The 19,909-nt window shown below is 45.7% G+C and overlaps 1 protein-coding gene across 1 annotated transcript in view; it reads right to left on the minus strand.

Annotated features, from left to right (window-relative positions):
• Positions 1 to 12,270, minus strand: part of CD101 (CD101 molecule) — a 37,639-nt gene extending 25,369 nt beyond the window's left edge. Inside the window, exons 1-3 of the mRNA XM_037135141.2 lie at positions 12,188 to 12,270; positions 2,829 to 3,209; positions 915 to 1,328 (exon numbers count right to left, since the gene is read on the minus strand). Of these exons, the coding sequence (XP_036991036.2) occupies positions 915 to 1,328; positions 2,829 to 3,209; positions 12,188 to 12,230 (838 nt within the window). The 5' untranslated portion in view covers positions 12,231 to 12,270. The remainder of the gene's footprint in view (positions 1 to 914; positions 1,329 to 2,828; positions 3,210 to 12,187) is intronic.
• Between the last annotated feature and the right edge of the window lie 7,639 nt (positions 12,271 to 19,909).

A 19,909-nucleotide genomic window follows, 5' to 3' on the forward strand; every position in this document is an offset into this window, starting at 1 on the left:
GAGAGGAAGGGGGAGAGAGAAACATCAGTGTGCAAGAGATGCATTGATTGGTTGCCTCTCATACGTGCCTGAAGAGGAGATGGTCCACCCCTAGACAGGGGTGGGAGGCTGGGGGTGGTCAAACCTGCAACCTAAATATATGATCTGACTGGAAATTGAACCCACAACCTTTCGGTTATGGGATGATGTTCTAACCAACTGAGCCACACGGGCCAGGGCATTAACAGGATGATTGTTAATGGGATAGCTGTCAGCACACATAGAAATGGCTTTAGTGACCTCTTATTGCACCAAAGCCTGTGTAGAAAGACCTGGAATTACAGCCGAATTTTTATGACAATGCCAATACATCATGAAGAGTGACACCATTCCAAGTTGAAAATGGGTCGAGGGAAAGGAAATCCCACCACTGACTTGGACGAGGCTTCACACTGGAAACTACAGTTACTCTAAGGCCCAGGTGTCTGCGGGACACAGCTGTTCTCAAAGGCTGGCTCCACCCTCAGTGGCGGGGTGGCCTTGGGCGGAGCGTACAGCACATCTTGTAGGACCTGCTGAACCGTTCGACAGATCGTAGCCCACACAAACCTTCCTGTGGATAAAGCCGAAAACTGCACATCTTCCATTCTCCAGCCATGGACGTGGACAACAGTGTGGGGATTGACTGCGGGAAGGTGGGTCTGGGGGCAGGGGACACTAGGGGAAAAATCGGGACACTTGTAATAGCATAAACAACTTCTAAAGAAAACCTTAATGTCTTTCTTTTACTTATGCTTCCTGGATGTCAAAAGGAAAATTTACTCACGCTTCCTAAACAATTTTTTTTCGGATTCAACAAAAGATTGGACAGAAACAAAAAGTTATCCCATAAGTAAGCACTACCAGCCTATCAATGAATTTTCTGAGACCGTTACCTGCCGGCTGGACCCTCAGAGTGGTTTGATCTGTCTGCTTTCTCGTGATGGCAGTCCAGGTCTCGTCCGGGTCCTGAATCCATTCAGTTGCCTCACAGAAGAGCTGGCCCTGATCTGAGGGCTGCAGGCTCCCCACAGACAGCCGGAAGGTAGTGGCCCCGAGCCTGTCCAGCCGCACATCACCAACTCCGAACCTCTCTGTGTACGAGGGTCCAGGCATCAACATAAAATCTCTGGAGAAGGAAATAATCTTGGTGGCTGGACTTTGTCCATCCCGCATCAGGTACCAGGTGACAGACAGGTGGGTGTGCTGAGTGGTGGCTTTGGCTACCTCGCAGGTAAGTTCCAGTGGCTCGCCTTCCTCCTTCCTGAGGGTCTGGGGACTCATGGTGGCAGAGAGGGTGTCTGGAATCACTGGAAGCGGAGAAATGATGAGACTTGGTTGGCCCCACATCTGGCCTCTTGAGATGAAGATGCTGTCCTGACCCTTCATCTCTAAATACACGCTTTGAGTTTCTTTTCCAGGAGCCCCCTGTTCCCTATTGCCTTGGCATCTGTCTACATCGGCTGATGGAACTCAGCAAAGGTGATGGCTCACTGATGTACTTACCCCGACTTCACATTTTTAGCATGAGCTGTAACTGATTTTGCTACTTGGACACAGAGTTTTTAAGGGGGGAAAGCCCTGGGAGCTAGGAGACCTAAATTCTGACCCTAAACTGTCTCCATTTGACTGTATGACCTGGAGCAAGTCACATCACTTCCTTGGGCCTTTATAAAATAAAATTCTGAGGCAATCTGTTAGTATCTTCCATTCAGAGCCAAAATGCAACCCTTACAAAAGTTTTTTTTTTTTAAAGATTTTATTTATTTATTTTTAGAGAGAGGGGAAGGGAAGGAGAAAGAGGGATAGAAACATCAATGTGTGGTTGCCTCTCACACGCCCCATATTGGAGGCCTGGAGACCCAGACCAGGCATATGCTCTGACTGGGAATTGAACTGGTGACCCTTTGGTTCATAGGCCTGAGCTCAATCCACTGAGCTACACCAGCCGGGGCCAAAAGTTTTGATAACTTTCCTACAACCTTATCATTCTCTCCGGGAAGTCACACAGACTGAGCTTGGGGGAAGGCAACGCTTAGATTCAATCAGGGAATATTTCCTGAGCATCTACTCGGTGCTAGCCACTGTGCAAAGAGCTGAGATAAACACTCCCTTCTCCTGGAGCTCAGGGTGAGGTATGAGAGTCATTTACCACATAAATCACCACATAAATGGGTGAGTGCTAGTAATAGTGGTGTGCGTAGAGCATCCAGAGGAAACAAAGATTGGAATACTGCTCAAGACAGTCAGGACAGGCTCCACAGCAGAGGTAATATCTAAACTGGGTTCTGAAGTATACGTAGGAGTTTGCTAGGCTGAAAAGGGGTGGTAAGATATTACAGGCAGAGGGCCAAGATGGTAGTTGAAGAACTGTTACCCTCTCCCTTCAGGTAGATATGCTAGAGAACGGTAGTTCTCTACTGTTTCCAAGCATTTCCAAGTTAATGACTTACCGCCTGTCATGTTAATACCAGCTCTTACCAAGTGAAAGTTCTGCCTCCGAGAGGAGATACAACATGGTGAGAACTCTCAAAGCTTTGTTGTGATTACAAATCTATGGGTAGCCGAGGACATGGCCTTGGGAAGACCACAGCCTACCTCAATCTTCATGGCAATGTCGGTTGGAAAAATTGAGAATGTTAGAAAACGCGAAATACCTCCTTGTGACAAATCTCCGAACTCTCCGGAGAGAAACATGGGATCTTACGCCAAAGCAAACAGCACAGTATAAAGCCGTGTAACATCGCCAGGTATTGCGAGCATGGGGGATCTCCCTCGGGCGGGCTAGCAGAGGAGGGCAAACGGCTTACCATTGAGAGTAGTCTTCGCACTGTAAGTCCCGTAGTATTTTGGATCGGTGTTCGGGGTGTGACACTCATATTCCCCAGAATCCTTCGCCTGGAGCTTTGAGATGTGCAACAGGACCGAGTTGCCCTGGACCCTCTCCACATAGATTTCCCTGCTTTGCACCCGCCCTGCATACTTCGCGTAAGAGAATGCGGCGTCTTTGGTGCTAATGATCTGGATTTCCTGGTGCGGAGCTGTCGGCAGGTAAACAGACCACTGGAAATGCTGCTCGGAAGGCCCCTGGTGGCCAGTGACAGTGCAGCCAATGCTGATGGGGTAGCCTTCAGCTCTAAACAGCGGTCCTTTCTGAACTGTTACTTGTCTCTGGCCAATGCTGAGCTTAGCTTGCAAGTAGGAGAAAGAATATAAAAATAGATTAGTGTCCCAGTTCCCAATGTGCCACCCTTCTGCAGCTCCCTGTATTACAATCCTAGTAAATGAGATCGTGGGTTAGTAACTATAATCAACCCAAATGTTCAACCCCTTCTTCAGGCCAAGGAGCAGAAGAATGGCTTGATGAGTTCATTGTTCTTTTATAACGTTAACTTCCATTGTAATCTCTAGTCTCTTAAAAACAAGTCTAGCTTCATCCATGTAACATGGTCCCTACCACGACACATATCTGCTTCTCCAAGGGCACTCATTTTAAAGTAAATATGATGTAGGATGATTCCCCTTTCCATCAGTTTTTGGGAAAACTCAGCAGGCATTTCTTTAAGCCTCAGAGTCTTAGGTAGCTTTTTTCATACAAGTGAGCAGAAGTGTCCTGTGCTGCCCAGGGAACGGCGCTTTCGCCTGTGGGTTGGTTGGAACTGTTTGTAGCTCTTGGCCACATCTAATGTAATGTCAGCTAAAATTAGCACCTGAAGAGATAGCGGTACTTCCTTTCTATACTAAGGAGTGATTTCTGTTTTGTAATTTTTACTGAAAAGCTTCATAACGATGACTATCAAGTCCAGCAGGATCTGGTCTCAGAATTTATTTTAGTTCTTCCCTTACCCCAAGTTTTTAGTTGGGACCACTATGGAATGTTTCCCTTTGGGACACATCTCATGTTTTAAATTTAAAGGAGAAACCATTATTAAATGATGATGTGGTAGGAAGTTAGACAGGTATGAGCAGAGTAGGAATGATGGACCAGGTACTGAAAGGTCAGCAGGGTAGAAAACCCTGGGTGCCTAGCAACGGACAACTGTGGGGCAGGACCTTGCCCCCAGGGTGACCTTCCTCCCTTATCGTATTGCTGGGCTGGCGGCTGATCTGTCATATCAGCTGAACTTTCATTTTGCCAGTCAAATAGTAGACCCCCTTAGAGGAAAGACAAGAGGGCCAAAAAATAGCCTCATACAAAAGCCCTTGCATGACCACTTCCTAAAACGTTAAGCCCTAGAGGTAACATCTAGACCTTGGCTGTGTTTCAGCTCCAGGCCCAGAAAAGCATCAAGGCCAGGCAGAGCAACACCATGGCTGACCTCAGGACCAGCTACATGACTAATGAACCCCTGCTCTGGTGCTGACTTATCAGTGGAGACCATGACCCTGAAAGGACACACCTGGGGAGCTGATGAATATTCTATTGAGGACCTTCTCTGGGACCTCCCCTAAGATCCCCATCTCTAAAAGCGCTTAGGATGAAGGACCCAGGGCCTTCTGGATCTCTCTCTTTCCATTTTGCCCTCACTGCTCCCCATACCACCCCCCAAGTTCCAAGGGCCCTTCTTTTGCTTCTGTAACTTGCTTCCTGAGCTCATTTCTCCTACAGCTCACTTCTTCTACCTCTGTGACTTCCTAAATAAACTTTCTCTTATAGTTTGAGTCTTGGCTTTGAATTCTTTCTTAATCAGTACTCAAGCACCGAGGCTTCCGAACCGAGGCTTAATTGAACATCATGTTCTGGCATTGTTTCACTGCCAACGGAAACATTTTCTATGCATATACATTTTCAAAACCAAGCATTTTGCAGAAATTAAAATGTGTTTATTTATCATGTGAATTTTAAAGGCTAGTTTGTATTACAGAAAGAACTAAGACCGGATGACAGAGATGCCACAGGGAGAGCTAGATAGCTCTGCAGGGCGGAGGGCCAGTGGAAGGGGAAGGTGGAGGGACAGCGGGAGAGGCCACAGGTTGGGAGAGCCAGTCTGAAGGAATGAACAGAATGGGGTTTATAAGAAGATATGAAAGAAGCAGAGTGTCTGTTGAATTTTGTGACTCTACAGGACAAAGAGTAAAGGAGACTGAAAGGGAAAAAAGTGAGAGAAAGGGAGAAGGACATTACAGAGACCATGTTAAGGCTGAAGATAGAAATTTTGGAATGAACACAATTCTGATAAAAGAAGTCACTTCAAAAAGTGGGCAGAGAGGGTGAGTGGTCACCTGATACAGACACCTGCAAGCTGCAATGTATATGCTCAATGCAAAATTCACGCAAACACCCACCTAACCAATCAACTACACACATTTCCAGTAATAATTTAAAATACACTAACTTATTCATATATTCCAATTTTCTATTAATTTTAATATTTATATTATGCCTAGAAAAAGAAGTTAGACCAACTGAGAAAATTTTAAATTACTGCTTACCAAAAAACGTTACACTAGAGGGGGATTTGGGGACACCTTTGGCAAAGCCAGCCAGCCTTACACTTGTATCTTAGGGAACTGTGTGCCCCATGTGCCAGGCTGCTCATGAAAGAACACCCACCGCTGTCCTGTTCATTACAGCTGCAAACTAGAGACCTCCATGTGTCCATCAACAGTAGAATAGGTGAAGTCAGTGCACACATGAACTGGAATATCATACAGAAATGAAAGCGGATGGCCCTTGCCAGGTGGCTGGCTCAGTTGGTTGGAGCATTGTCCTGTGTGACAAAAGGCGGCAGGTTCGATCCCCAGCCAGAGCACATATCTAGGTTGCAGGTACAGGAGGCAACCGATGGATGTTTCTCTTTCTCTCTCCCCCTTCCTCTCTCTCTAAAATCAATAAACATACCCTTGTGTGAGGATTAAAAACAGAAATTAAAGTGGATAAATGCAACTAGTTGTAATAATATGAATAACTGTGTTTAGTAAAAGATGCAAAATACTTTTGAATCTTTTCGACTATACAGAGAATGATTCTATCCTTTCTAAAGTTTTAAAACAGGTAAAACTACACTGTATTGTTTAGTGATGCAAACATATAGGGCAAAAAAAAATTAAAGAGAAAGAAAACCTAGGAAGTGGTTACCATGAGTCAGAAAAGTGACAGTGTGTGGGGTGGGGGGCCGCGATCTGGAAGGGGTACCTGGCAGGGGGGTGGGTGCTTTAGCGTCCTGGCAACATTCTATCCATTTATTGACCTGGGTAGTCACTACACAGGTTTTAGTTTTTACTTATTTGTTCAATTGCACATCTATGTTTTACTAATTTATCTTTTGTGTTATATTTCACAATAAAAATGTCATTAAAAAGCATGGTTTCCGCAGTAGTACTAACCTGTTTATATCAGGGCATGTTTCCACCATGTTATTTTTGGTAGCTAAGGAAACACCAGCATTTTGCATGACTTTTCAGAGAGATGGGTATACCACATTTAGAACATTTTATTGTGAAAACTAGCATTTCCTTTTCTCCTGCTTTACTTGCCTATTCAATAAATATTTACTCAACCACTAACAGTATTTCTGATGCTTCAGGCACCAAGATACAAAGAGGAGTTTGAGATTGTCTCTGACTTAAAAATTTTATAATTCGGTCAAGTAGGCTAATAGTCCTTATAGAGAGATATGATAGAAATGCTTTTAGGAATTTGAAGAAAGAAGAGATTATACTTTTTGAGGAGGGAGATAGATCAGATTTATAAAAGAGACAGTGTTAGAAATGGACTTTAGGGAATTGAAAAGATTGTGACAATTTAAGTGGGGAGACAGGGTCTCTAGTAACAAGACTTCACGAAGAGACCGAACGAGTGGGAATCAAAAGACTTGTTAAAGGAAATAGGGAGTAATCAGTTCGATTAGGGGACGGGCCCCATGAAGATTAGTTAATAGAAAGAGGTAAGATTAGGTAGGACATTTGCATCCAAAACACGAAGGACTTGACTTTCATAATTAAATGTTTGAACTTGATTGATTAGGCCATGGGAAATCCACTGGAAGTGTTTGAAAGGTCTTAGGAAAATTAACCTGACAGCTGTGTGTAGGATGATGGAAATCAGAAACAGCCAGGAGGTAATTATTGTAGCCCAGGAGAGAAGTGACAAAAGCAAAAGGAATGGCAAGAAAGGGACTACAATTTATTGAATTGGCCAAAAAGTCTGTTTAGTTCTTTTCTGTAAAATAAAAGACACATTTTTCACTTTCACCAATAACTTTATTAATTTGGATATTTTGAGTATGTCAAACATCTCCTGCATGGTATAACGTTGATTGTTCTCAATTAATGTCTCAATTTGATCAGTATCAACTTCAACTGGTCTACCCAAGTGTGGAGCATCGTCCAGTGAGACATCTCTAGCACAGAACTTCACAGACCACTTTTGACATATTCCATCAGTTATGGCACCTTCTCCATACATTGCATAAATCTTTTTTTTGCATTTCAGTTGTGTTTTTACCTTTCTTGAAATAATAAAGCATAATATGCCAAAAATGTTGCGTATTTTCTTCAATCTTTAGTATTAAAATGGCTACATACCAATTTTGATGTTTTTTTTTAAAAAATGCACACTAATATGACAGCTGTCACAATACAATCTAACAAAATTGTTTCAAGTGAAGTTAAAGACAACTAGGCACTCCTAGAGCCATCTTACAGAAAAAAACTCAACGAACTTTTTGACCAACACAATAGAAGCCACTGTGGTGATAGAATCTATTTTCTCAGTGTCTTGGAGTGAAAGGATGGATGGAAGGTAGGAAGAGATACAAGGTAATACCCAGGTTGTGTGAGGGCGACTGGGAGGAAAATGGGCCCGTGTAACAGAAATAAGGACATCAGGAAAAGTTACTGTCGTGTGTTCAAACGTGAGGAAGACGATAATGCAGTTAGTCTCAGAAATACTAAATTTGATCATTCATGGAATAAACAGGGAAGATAGCCAGCAAATATTTGGGAATATTTAAATATGTATATTGGTGCTTTAAAGTCTTCAACCCTTTGAAAAGATGTATATTTTCATCCTTTCAAGAACTCTATGGTAGTTCCATATTTAGCAATGTCAAAACTTGTAAACATTCGAGCCACAGTTGAAGCTAGATTTGCAAATGCCACATCTCTGGCTGTCTCCGTGGTTTTTTATGCCTTTGTGTAAATGCTTGTTTGTGACTAGGGAGAGTTCTGGGCTAGGGATGCAAATTAAGCCGGTTACATAGTAATATTGGGAAGCGTTAGGGAATATAAGGAAGAGGGCTGAAGAGAGACTACTAGAAAATCTCTTCATCTAGGGGGTTAGATGAGGACAAAACCTATTGAAGGAAGAGATGGGGAGAGGAAAGGGCAGCCAGGACAGTGACTTGGAAACCCAAGGAGACAAAACGTTGAACTACGGAAGGGCTTTGCAGCCCTGTGGAATGCTGCTGAGGCTGAGGAGTCAAAAGGAAAAGCAAAGCCTTTCAGTGTAATGATGAGGGTGTCAGTGGAGACCTTTGTAGAAGAGATTTCAGTCAAGCAGAAGCAGCAGATTCCAATGGTCAGAAGCCAATGGAGGAAGTGTAAACTACCGTATTTTGCCATGTATAATGCACACCCAGGTTTCAGTACTCATTCCTGTGTATAATGTGCAGCCTTGTTTTTCCCTCAAAAATTTGGGCAAAAAGTACACAGTATACACAGAAAAATATGGTCCTTCAAGAAGGTTCACAGAGAAGGGAAGAAGAGGAATAAGATGGCAGCTGGAAAGAGTTGCTGCGTAGGGAGCAGCAGTGAGAGCCGGGCTGGACGCAGGCACCATTGAGAGACAAACAAGGACGGAGAAAGGATGATGAATGGAGTAAGTTCCTGGTAGAGGTGCGAGGTCAAGAACATGATTGGGATGGTAGTGCTCTCTCAGAAAAGCAAAAGACTTTGTGTAGAGGTTTCACAGGTATTTTTCAGGTTGGAAGGAATGAAGATGTCAATTCAAATGTCATTGCATTGCAATCATATGCGGAAGCACTTGATTACAAATATATTCTCTGTGGGATATGCGGCATGTGTTTCTCTTCCTCCTCCTAAAGAGTAAAATACCTCGGAGGACTGTCCATTGCTTCCTCTTTTAATGGAGCTGTTAGATGGCCTTGCAGAGCAGCTGCAGGTCTCACTGACCAATGGGCACACAGCTTGGTGCCGACATACCACATCAGACTCATACATCGGAAACATGAAGAATTCCTCAATGGTACTGGCTTTTTCAAAACTATCACTGGAATTGCCAAATTTGCCATTCCGGTATTATTTGAATGGAAGCTATTAGGTTGAACCACATAAAATGGCTCATAACTGACCATTTCTGATAAACAAAAACAGCAACTTCAAATGATTCCACCTTTACAGAAACCCTACCTGGAGAACATACCATTCCTTCCTTTACACGTACAAAAACCTACATGAGTGGAGGCTGGGAGAGCTTCCACCCATAATTCAGTGGATTTTTTTCATGAATACAGTTTCAGTAAAACAACCAATATTCCGACCCCGGAACCCTCCCATGTTAATGGCTTTTGTTTGTAGGGCATCTACGTAGGGGGAGGGGTGACAGATGAAGTACGCAAAACTAAGGGCTGGATCCAGGAGCTCCCTCACCCGTGACATTGACCTCGTCTAGCATGATACAACAGGATTTATCGGTCTTCGTATTTACCAAAAATATAAATAAACTAGGACAAAGCATATATTTGCTAAACAATGCAATTGATCAATTTGTCATCACCTAATTTCCTTCATCCCCCCTCAATATTTTTTTTAAGATTTTATTTATTTATCTTTAGAGGGGAAGGGAAGGAGAGAGGGAGAGAAATATCAATGTGTGGTTGCCTCTCGTGTGTCCCCCGCTGGGAACCAGCCTGCAACCCAGGCATGTGCCCTGACTGGGAATTGAACCGCGATACTCTGGTTTGCAGGCCCACACTCAATCCACTGAGCTACACCAGCCAGGACCCCCTCAATATTTGTGATGACGTCCAAAGTTTTTTCAAGTTACTTCCTGATTTATGTATTCTCTATACAAAAACTAAACTATCTGTGGTTCTATACAAAATTAGCGGTGAGGATGAGTCAGAATTTAGAAGAAAGAAATATACAGTCCAGCACAAAAATAACACCCCCTTTTCATTACAAAGTCTTTTGTTACAAAATCATAAGCATGTAATTCTGTAATGGGACATCACACTCAAGCACACCCTATGACATTTTAAGTGAAATGTTCGAATGGAAACTATACATTATTGCACCTGTATTATTACCCTACCGACCATACTCAAGCAGGCATTCTTTCTGCCAGATGCTGTATATAACCCAGTGTAGGCCATTGTTTAAATGGGTTAAAGAAAAGATGCCAGTATTTTTGAACTTTCTGAACTGTGGTTCCTACTTTCTTTCCCCCAGAACTTCCAGTTGGCTCAGAGAGACAGACAGACAGAGACAGAGACAGAGGGAGAATTTGCAATTGTCTGACTTGCCCAATATAAACCCAGCTTCCCCCTACACACAAGCCAAACACACACCCCAAACCGGCAAAGCGCATACACTCACAGGGGTGTCCAACCTGCAACTTGCAAGCCACATGTGGCCCATGATGGCTATGAATGCAGCCCAACACAAAATCGTAAATTTACCTAAAAAAATAAACCTTTTTTTTCCCCACTCCTCAGTTTTCATTAGTATTGGTCTATTTAATGTGTGCCCAAGACCACTCTTCTTCCAGTGTGGCCCAGAGATGCAAAATGTCAGGCACCCCTGCAATTAGAGCATCACTCAGACAACTGACCAGCACAAACAGGAACACATTTGCCAACGGTCCCCAAAAGCCCTCCCCCACTAGCCATCGACACCTCCCAGGCCAGTCCAGTGGGCACCGATCACCCAGCACGTAGTCCTAGTGATTTTTCCACAGGCCACCTCTCATCCCATCCAGCCCCAATCTGACCCTCACCTCACACTACCCAATGTCCCTTGCACCGCAAGCCCAGCTGAACTCAAGCCAGTATCTATTAGGCACCTCCTTGGCTGAACGCTGAACCCTTTTTGTGTTTAGCCACAGCCCCGGTCACGCCGGCTATAATTTGCTCTAGTTCCCCTGCGTCTCCAGTCACTCAAACCCCTGCTCTCACTCAGTTGCGTGTCTGTAAAGCAGCTCTCAGCCTTGTCCACACACGGGATTAAAGGGTCCATAAACCTGGGTGGGGAGAAAAAAACCCTACACTTGTATTTTCACTGATCTTCCTGGAAATTTAGTATTTCCTTCAGTCATGAATGTAGAAACACACTATAAATATTTTCACATCACATTACACTTGCTGCAGATATCTTGAAATGTTGTTCGTATTCATCACTGCTTTGAATTTAGTGGTTAACGGACCATCTGTAGATTGTTACGGAATGTGTAAAGAAACAAACAAATGACTACATCACCAACTATTTAAAAATATTTTGATACCTGCATTTCAATATGACTGATTCCCCCTATAATCCTTTGCATTTTATTTTATGCACTTAAGAAATTATTCTGAGATGGGGTCTACAGGCTTTACCTGAGGGTGAAGGTGCTCCCAGCACGAAACAGTACCTGCCCCCTGCTCTAGCCGCTCTGGAACCGTGTTATTCCCCTTCCAGTTCGTCCGTTCTCCCAGTTACCTTCAAACGTCCCACCCCCCGCCCCGTACCCCCGTGTTCTAGCATGCACAAACGCCCCCGCACTGGCTCAGGCCCCTGCATATGCTTCTCAGCAAAGCCAAATGACTCTCCCTGCCCTGTCTCAGTCTCTCACCAGTCAATTCCCACCTGAGCCCAGGTGAAGCCCAGAACCTTCTTTTAGCTGAGCCTCAAACTACTAAGTGCTTTCCTGACCTTTCCTTCCATCCCCAAGGCACACTTACCTTGTCAAGCTCTCACATCAGGCAAACCTTAAGCTCTCGTCTCTGTCTGGGGAGCTAAACTCCTTACCACCTCCAGGGATGGGCTAGCCCAGCAAGACAGGGGGGAGGCAGAACCAGCACAAAACCTGGCATCACAGACAAAAGTCAGGAATTGGTGCCAACACCAGAGACGTGTGGCCAGGTTTTATGTGTCAAGACCAAACTGTCCTGTTCCATGACCCAACAACCCCAGTGACAAGAGAAACACGCAGAATAGTGATACTTACTCAGAAAGAGAAAGAAAGATGCCACACATGAGATGCGTGCCATTTGGACCAGTACAGGTCTTTCTGGGTGGGGTTGGTGAAGCCGCTCAGACGCCGAGTGACAAATGCTACGGTCTCGCTGTGAAGGCAAAGAGGAAGCCGTGGTTTCCAGCCCACTGAGAACAGAGAGGGCTTGCAAAAAGCCAAGCTCATTGCATCACGGTTCTTTGCTAATTGCTCCAACATGGGTACGTAAGTCATCTTCATGGGTAAGTATATGTTTACACAGATAAAAATGAGAAAATATAGGCCTCATGCTGGCCAAATATGCATCAGCAGGTAATCACAAGGGAATATAAGCAAACTGAATAAACCTTTTAAAATATCAAACAGAAATGTTGCTTCTTAGCCCCAACCTCTCCTCCCATCACGGGAGAGGGAAGGACTGAGAAGTGGCAGGACTTGAACCTGGGGAGACATAGGCGACGGTGACGATGGCAGGCCCTCGAGACAGGCTGCCTGGCTTTGCACACAGATTCTGTGTTTAATAGCTGTGCGATCTTAGAAAAGTGTATTAACCTTTTCTAACCCTCGTCTGTAAACTACTACATGTACCCTATAAGATCCCTGTGAGATTTGAATGAACTAATTTACTTAAAACGCTCAAAACAATATGCAATACCCAATACCTGGTACCTGCTCAATATACATAAGCTACCATCACTTGACATGTAAGTAAATCTTCTCTTGCCCAGCATGGGCCTGGGCACCAAGGATGGTGGGGGAGTGTCTAGAAGCTGGCGCCGAACTCTGGCCAACTGAATCCCATTCCAGTCCTAGAAGACAAGGGGTGAGCTCACAGAGGACATTCGTTCCCTAGGTCAAGCCTAGGGAACAGGTCAGTGGAAAACTGGTCCGCTTCAGGCAGATCCCCAGATCCATCCAGCCATCCGACAATTTTTAGTGCCTCTATGCTCTGGGTGCCGTGCTAGGCCGTGCACCTACAAAGGCGTTAGCAATTCAGTCTTGCTTCTTGGCAAACTGCCACTTGGTCAGACAATCGGAATGCCTTCTTGAAACCATAATGATCCATCTGAAACTGAAAGGGAACAAGGGGGGGGTGTTGTGGGCAGGACAGAAGGGCAGGATGGGCTAGGCTGGTCAAATGGAACATTCAGGAGGAAGGGGCCAGGTACCATTGGGCAGCGGCAGTGTAGCAGGAAGAATGTCGCACCAGCCATGACCCCCCGTTGGAGTAAAGGTGGAGGCTGGTGTGAAGGGAGAAGGGCCTGGGGAGGTAGGCTGGGCAGATCTTAGCGGGCCATGCGGGCTAAGAGCTTGGCTTTTACCCCATAGAAAGGGGGAGCTGTTAAGAGAAGTTTTTGTTTGTTTGTGTTGTTTTGTTTTGAAGCAGGAAAATGATCTGGCTAGATTTTCCTAAAAAAATGAATCCCATACTGCGTATTGCTAACTGGTTGAAGGACAAGGAAGGAAGGGAGACAGGGCCTCGTGCAAGCCTTTCTTTTTGCAGTTTTCTGTATGAGCAATGATGAGGCCCTGAATTAGGGCATTTAACATAAAGACAGGGGAGAGACAGATAAAGAAGTAACCAAATACTTACTGGAGCACCTGCTGTAGGAGCAGCACCTCCCCAGGTGCCAGAGATGCACCTGGAGTTAAAGTGAGGCCTCTGGTCTAGGAACTCCCGTTTGTGATGGTGAAGCAAGGCAGGGGTGAGCAGAGAAGAAGGAACATGGCTGGCTATCACACAGGAGAAATTAGGTGAGGTCCCTCAAAAGATATTAAATGCAACTAAAGAGATATGGGTATTTGAAGGAGGGAAAGAGAATATATAATTTAAGGACAATGGGAAAAAGGGCTGGGGGTTAAAAAAGGGGGAAGATGGGCTCTGCCCACCAGGAGCTTGGAATGTAGTTTAGTAAACAACTGTAGATAAGAACTAGTAGTCACACAAGGAACATGTGTTGGGTGTCCAAACTATGGTTCTGATGAGAAATACCCTATGAATGAATAGCTGGAGACATCACTGGAGGCAGAGGGCAGCCACGGTCATTCAGAAAAGGCTGGTTTTAAGTAGGTCCTCAGAGATCTGTTGTAATTTAAACAGGCAAAGAAGACCGCGAAGGACACTGCAGGAGGGAGAAAGGAAATTATGTACAGAGATACAGAGACAGCGGTGTGAAGGTTGTATTTAGGGGACAATTAAAGGGCAGTTTACCTAGAATGAAGATCTCAAACTGCCTCTCCAGATGGCTATCTGTGGTATCAGCATGGCCTGAAGTACAAGAATCTGTTCACCATTTCAGTTGAAGTCATGGGTCGCCCCCAGGCATCAAAACTTTAGGCAAACCCATTGTCTCGGTTAGTTACTGCGGTGTAACAAACAACCACAGAAACTTTGGTGGCGTAGAGCAGCAGACATTTATTTTTGCACCTGCTGGCAAGAGCCTGATGGCCTAGGCTGACCTTGGCTTGGGTCCCCCTCACATCCCTCTAGGACGGTAGCCTGGGCACATTTTCATAATGTGAGGGGTCCAAGAGAATTAGGGAAACACAGCAGTACTTCTTAGAGCTTCTACTTGCAGCATGACTGTTAACATCTCACAGGTCAAAGGAAGTCACATGGCTAAGTCCAAAAGCAAGAGATGGCTTAACAGACTCTCTCTAGTGACGGAAACTGCAGAAGGAACGATGAATAACTGAGGCTATCAACGCAGTCAGTGTGCCAAGTGCCCCGAAAGGAGGATCGTTTTAGAAATCGGCACTGACTGCAGAGAAAACCCTTCCCAATCATTCAGAGTAGCCTGTATTCCCGAAGTGCAAACAACCACGTAAACACTATGCGACTTCTCGTTCCTGGCTGTTGCCCTTTTTTGTTTGTTTCCGTTTTAGTGGCCCCATTTCTGCCAGAATTTAACACGCACATGGTGATGGCACCTTTTTCCTCGGGGTAAAAGCAGCTTTCTGTTGTTTAAAAAAAAAAAAAAGGAGAAAGAAAAAAATAGAGCCAGCAAGAGAGAGTGTTATTCTACTACCTTGGGAATCGGTGCATGGCAATTGTATCAGCGGAAAGGAATGTAGTTCTTGCTTCAGATGGAGGAAGGGGGCCCATTCTAGACAAAGCAACACAGGAATGTGCTACAGAAAAAGAAAAATCCCATTTTTGGGTCCTGGAAGATAAGGAAAAGAGATGTTTTTAATTTCTTCCGATGTGACATGCTCAAATGTTAATTCCACAGAACCATAGAAATTGCACCTATTGTGCTTTCCTACCCTAAGAATTTAGGCCCAAGAACTACCGCTATTTAAACAGGGGCCTTTTACATGTGCAGTTTTACAGGATTACTCAGATTACTATGTGGTAGGTATTGCTCATCCCATTTTGCAGATGAGAAAACTGAGGCTCAGAGGAGTCAACTAACCTAGCCAAGAGTGTTTGGCTAGGACATGGCTGCATTCTAAGGCTGCTTCTTACTTGGAGTCAGTGTTTTCTATCCTACATTCCAGCTTGCCGTTCATGACTTTCTGAAGGCAGAATGTGTGTCAGCAGGAAGCTGATCATGATTTTGCACCTTTCCCTACTTGAGCTCTTATAATTCAGGCCAGGTTCACGGCTGCCCCATAGGCTTGGGACGTGCCAAAGTGTATGGTCTGAGCCTTGTGTCTACACCTATGGGACACCAAGCAGTGATGCCACAGGAAGGAATCAAATGACCTTTGTCAACTGCCTCAAAGAACAGAGGGAGAAATTGAGGCCTCGAGTGTGCCCAGGTGTGACTTGGGCCCCATGATGGACAAGAATGCCCAGGTCCCTTACTTCCCCCTGACCCAGCTTCACCAGGAGCTGATGGCTGAACAGTTTTTCCAGGCGGGTGGCAACTTTTCCTACCTCTGGGAGAAAAACCTGAACTTGATTCCTACAGGCAGAGGCAGAGGCAAAGGCGGGGGCCCAGGGGTGGGGTGGGGAGCAGGAGGTGGGAAATGGGGATGGTGACAGAGGAGAAAGCCGCATACAGGATTCCTGGGCCAACTGCTATTTCTGAATACTCCCTGGGGAAGGGCTTTTCCTTCAATTTCCTATCAGGCATTCAGTGACAATCAGATCTGATTAAGAACAAAAAAAAGAAGGGGGGCTCAGAATAGGCCCTGAAGAAAGGAAGCGTCCTTTACCTGGGCTCTAGGTCCCTCCTACCCCCTAAGATACGGCGCCCATTCTTGGCTTCCTGGGTCCACGCAGTGGCTCAGGGGCCTCCTGCTCTTCTAAATAGACAACCCCTTACCCTGATTTTAAACCACCTCCATTCCCCTCCCCTCTCCCAACTTCTGTTTCCCAGTGTTCTGGACTGCTGGATTTCCTAACTCTCTGGCACTTCAACCCCCTGCAATCTGGCTTGGCCCCACCCAAGTGTCCAGGGTCACAACAGTGGACATGGATCAGCTCTGGTCTTTCTGTGGCACCAAGTATTGCCAGCCATTGACAAACCTGCTTAGAACTCTTTCTTTCCTCCTCTGATTCCACTCTCTCCCCAGGATTTTCTCTCACCCCATCAGAACTCCCTTCTGAGTCTCGTTCCCACTGGGCCCTCATCAGCAGCCCAGCCCTGACTCTGTCTTCTCCAGGGCTCTGTCGTCAGCCCTTGGCTCCTCTAATCCCTCATCTGTACACAATCCCAAATGTATCATTGTCTCCAACCCCAGACTCTCCCTAAAGCTCCAGACTATTTACCTAGCTGGGGTTGAACATCTCCACTTGGAGGCCCCGCAGGAAACTCAGGCTGGAATCTCCAGCTGAAACTGCTACTTCTTTCACTGCACTGTTCACTGTGGTTGGATGCACCGATACTGCTCAGCCTCAGGGCTGGCTCCGCATTCCACATCCAGTTGTAAAATTCTATCAGTTCTTCCTACAGTCTTTGCAGGCACACCTCCTTTCATTGTGCTTTGCTTTATTGTACTGCACAGACATTGCATTCTTTACATATCGAAAGCACAACCCTCTACCAGCAAAAAGGTGCGGAATCACTTTATTGCAACACTCGCTTTGTTGCGGGGCCTGAGGCCGAACCTGCATTATCTCCGAAATCTGCCTGTTAGGAACTCCTTCTACCCACCATCACTGTCACAGTTGAGGATGGCTTTTCACCCGGACTAACACAGTTGGATTCATCTTGCAGCCTTGCCTGTCCCCACTTCCCCAGCTGCCAGCATAATCTAAAAGGCACACATAGCCATGCACTCTCCTGATTAGTTTTTCAATGGCTCCCCAGATATTTCTAGAAGATCAAGTCCAAATTTTAGACTTGACCTTGACAAACTGGTCTGAGGAGACTCTCCCACCACCTCACCCTGCAGACACACTGTATTTCTCTGAACATGTCTTACCCATCATTTCCTTCTTCAACTTTGCAAATGCTATGCCCTTTGCTTGGAACCTCATTCCATTCCTACCTGGTAAATGCCCATTCTTTCAAACATTTTAAAATCTCAGTTTGCGTCTCGTGTGTGAGACCTCTCTTGACGCCTCCCAGGAGATCCTGGAAGCTGCTGGCAGGCCAGACCTCCTTTCGGAGGTCTCCTGTCCTCAAGCTCCCCCACCACTGCCAAAGCAATGGTCTCTTCTCTGTCTCACTTCCCAGCTTTCAAGCAGGCTCCACACAGAGCCAGAACCTTCTGGAAGGTGAGCCTTAGGTAGGGCTCACCAGTCCTTTCTCTGTGCTATGGCAGTGAACTTCCATAATTTTACTTATTATATGTTAGAAAATGATTTATGTACATGCCTCCCTCTCCTAAAAGATCATAAATTTCATAAGGGCAGGGCCCAGTTCTTACTCATCTATCTTATTAAGAAATACTGAATGCCTAATATATTCCATCCCTGCAGCTGGTGTAGAGATTTAGAAAATTTACAGACTTTGGGATCAGATCTGGGTTCAGATAGCGAGCAAATTATTTAATTTCTTTAAACCTCAATTTCCTCACCTAAAAGAATGGGGACAGTGACGGTAGAAGCTCGACTGTCGTCTGACACAGGAGCTGTTAGCTGATCAATGAACAGAAAATGTCAGGGAAGTTGGGAAATATAAAAGTACTCCTATGTATCCTAACATTTTAGTCTTCACCTCAACCACATACATGCGAACCCATTCACCAACCTCTCCACACAAGCCCAGGTTTTCCCGAGTGTGGGTCTCCTGTCTGGGGTTTTCTATCCCGTTTTTGCACAAACCAAACCTATAATGTCTTCTCTACAACTTTCAGGCTTGATTTCTCTAAAACGGAGTACGAATATAAAAACATCTATGAAGCCAGTGGAGCACAGAATCCTTCCATGTTTCCGTCATTTGTCCCCCGACTTTTTACAGTTGTTTTGTCTGGACCTAAATTGACAGCGTTTTTTAAAAGGCAATTTGCCCTTATTGAGTCTTTCCAGAGAATTCATTGTACTTTTATCAACACCCCTTTTGTTGGCACTCCTATTTCACTGGTGTATCTACTATTCGATGAATTTAGGTAACCACAGTAACCGGTGCTGCTGACAGATAGCTTAGGGAACACACAGGACAGAGAAGACTCAGGTGAGTGCCCCTCCCTGGATGGAGCTGAACCGCTCAGGTGTACCTGAGCCGTATGCAGTCCCCAAGCTGGGAGTGTCCACATCATGTCCATTTATTTTCTGTCTTTTGTTTCCTTGACATCCAGGGTGTCGCTGACTCTGGAGAGACTGCCCCTCCCAGGCTAGCCAGTTCCTAGAGAAAGAAAATGATTCCCCTGTGGACATGCCTTCCCTGCGCAGACCAGCAAATCGAGAGCCACACCTCCTTCCCCTCCTCCACAAGGCGTGCACACTCAGGACTACTGTCCCCTACTCAAAGCACCCGGGGACAGGGACCAGATGATGAGGGACCCCATAGCCAGCTGGAATTCTCCAAACTAGTCAGTCCTGAGTCTGCTTCCCTGTGCTTGTTCCTTCCCATAAAAATCATGGTCAAGGCCATTGGTGCCCATGCCGCTCCCTCACTCCCTCTGCTCTGGACAGACCCTGGCACTGCCCTGGGTGGACCTCCTCTTGGGATCTGTGAGCCTATCGAACTATCTCTTCAGTGGCAGCCATCTGCTGATGTGATGACCCTGCTACATCTGAAGAATAATAAACCTGTATTTTAAAACAGTGCCGCACAGAGTCCATGGGTCAGAGGAAGTGGAGGGGCTGGGATCTGGAAGTCCCGGTTACACGGAGAGCTGGTGAGAGAGCTTCTGCTGTTGCCACCTAGAGGTGACTTGCACGTGTCCAAGTGCAGAGCATGTCGTAAGAATCCCGGTGTCAACTACTGTCACAATTGGGCACCAGGGCCACAGCAGTGAATGGCCAGAGCATGGGTCACAGGGGTCCTCACTTACGTCTAGAGGGGCGGAACATGCTTCCAGGGACCTGGAGGGGAAGTGTAAGTCAGATGGAAAGAGATTTAGGCAAACCGTGTCAAGCCCTAAGGGCAAGGAAGTGGCTGGTTCCCTGACCTTAGTACAATGCTTGAGGACACAGTGGGAACGCAAGCAAGTTTTGAATTTATACTGAGGAAGGACCAGGTTCAGTGCGGGAGAGGACTGCTAAAGACCAGCTCCGACGGTGCTGGTGTTTTGACTCCAGCAGATTCCTCCCTGGCTTCGTGCAGAGACGGGCAGAGTGACCTTTCCCACAGCAGACGTCACTGTGCATTTACAAGC

The sequence above is a fragment of the Artibeus jamaicensis genome, unplaced genomic scaffold, assembly GCF_021234435.1.
Source record: "Artibeus jamaicensis isolate MK-2021 breed Jamaican fruit bat unplaced genomic scaffold, CSHL_Jam_final scaffold_1689, whole genome shotgun sequence".
Taxonomy (NCBI): Eukaryota; Metazoa; Chordata; class Mammalia; order Chiroptera; family Phyllostomidae; genus Artibeus; species Artibeus jamaicensis.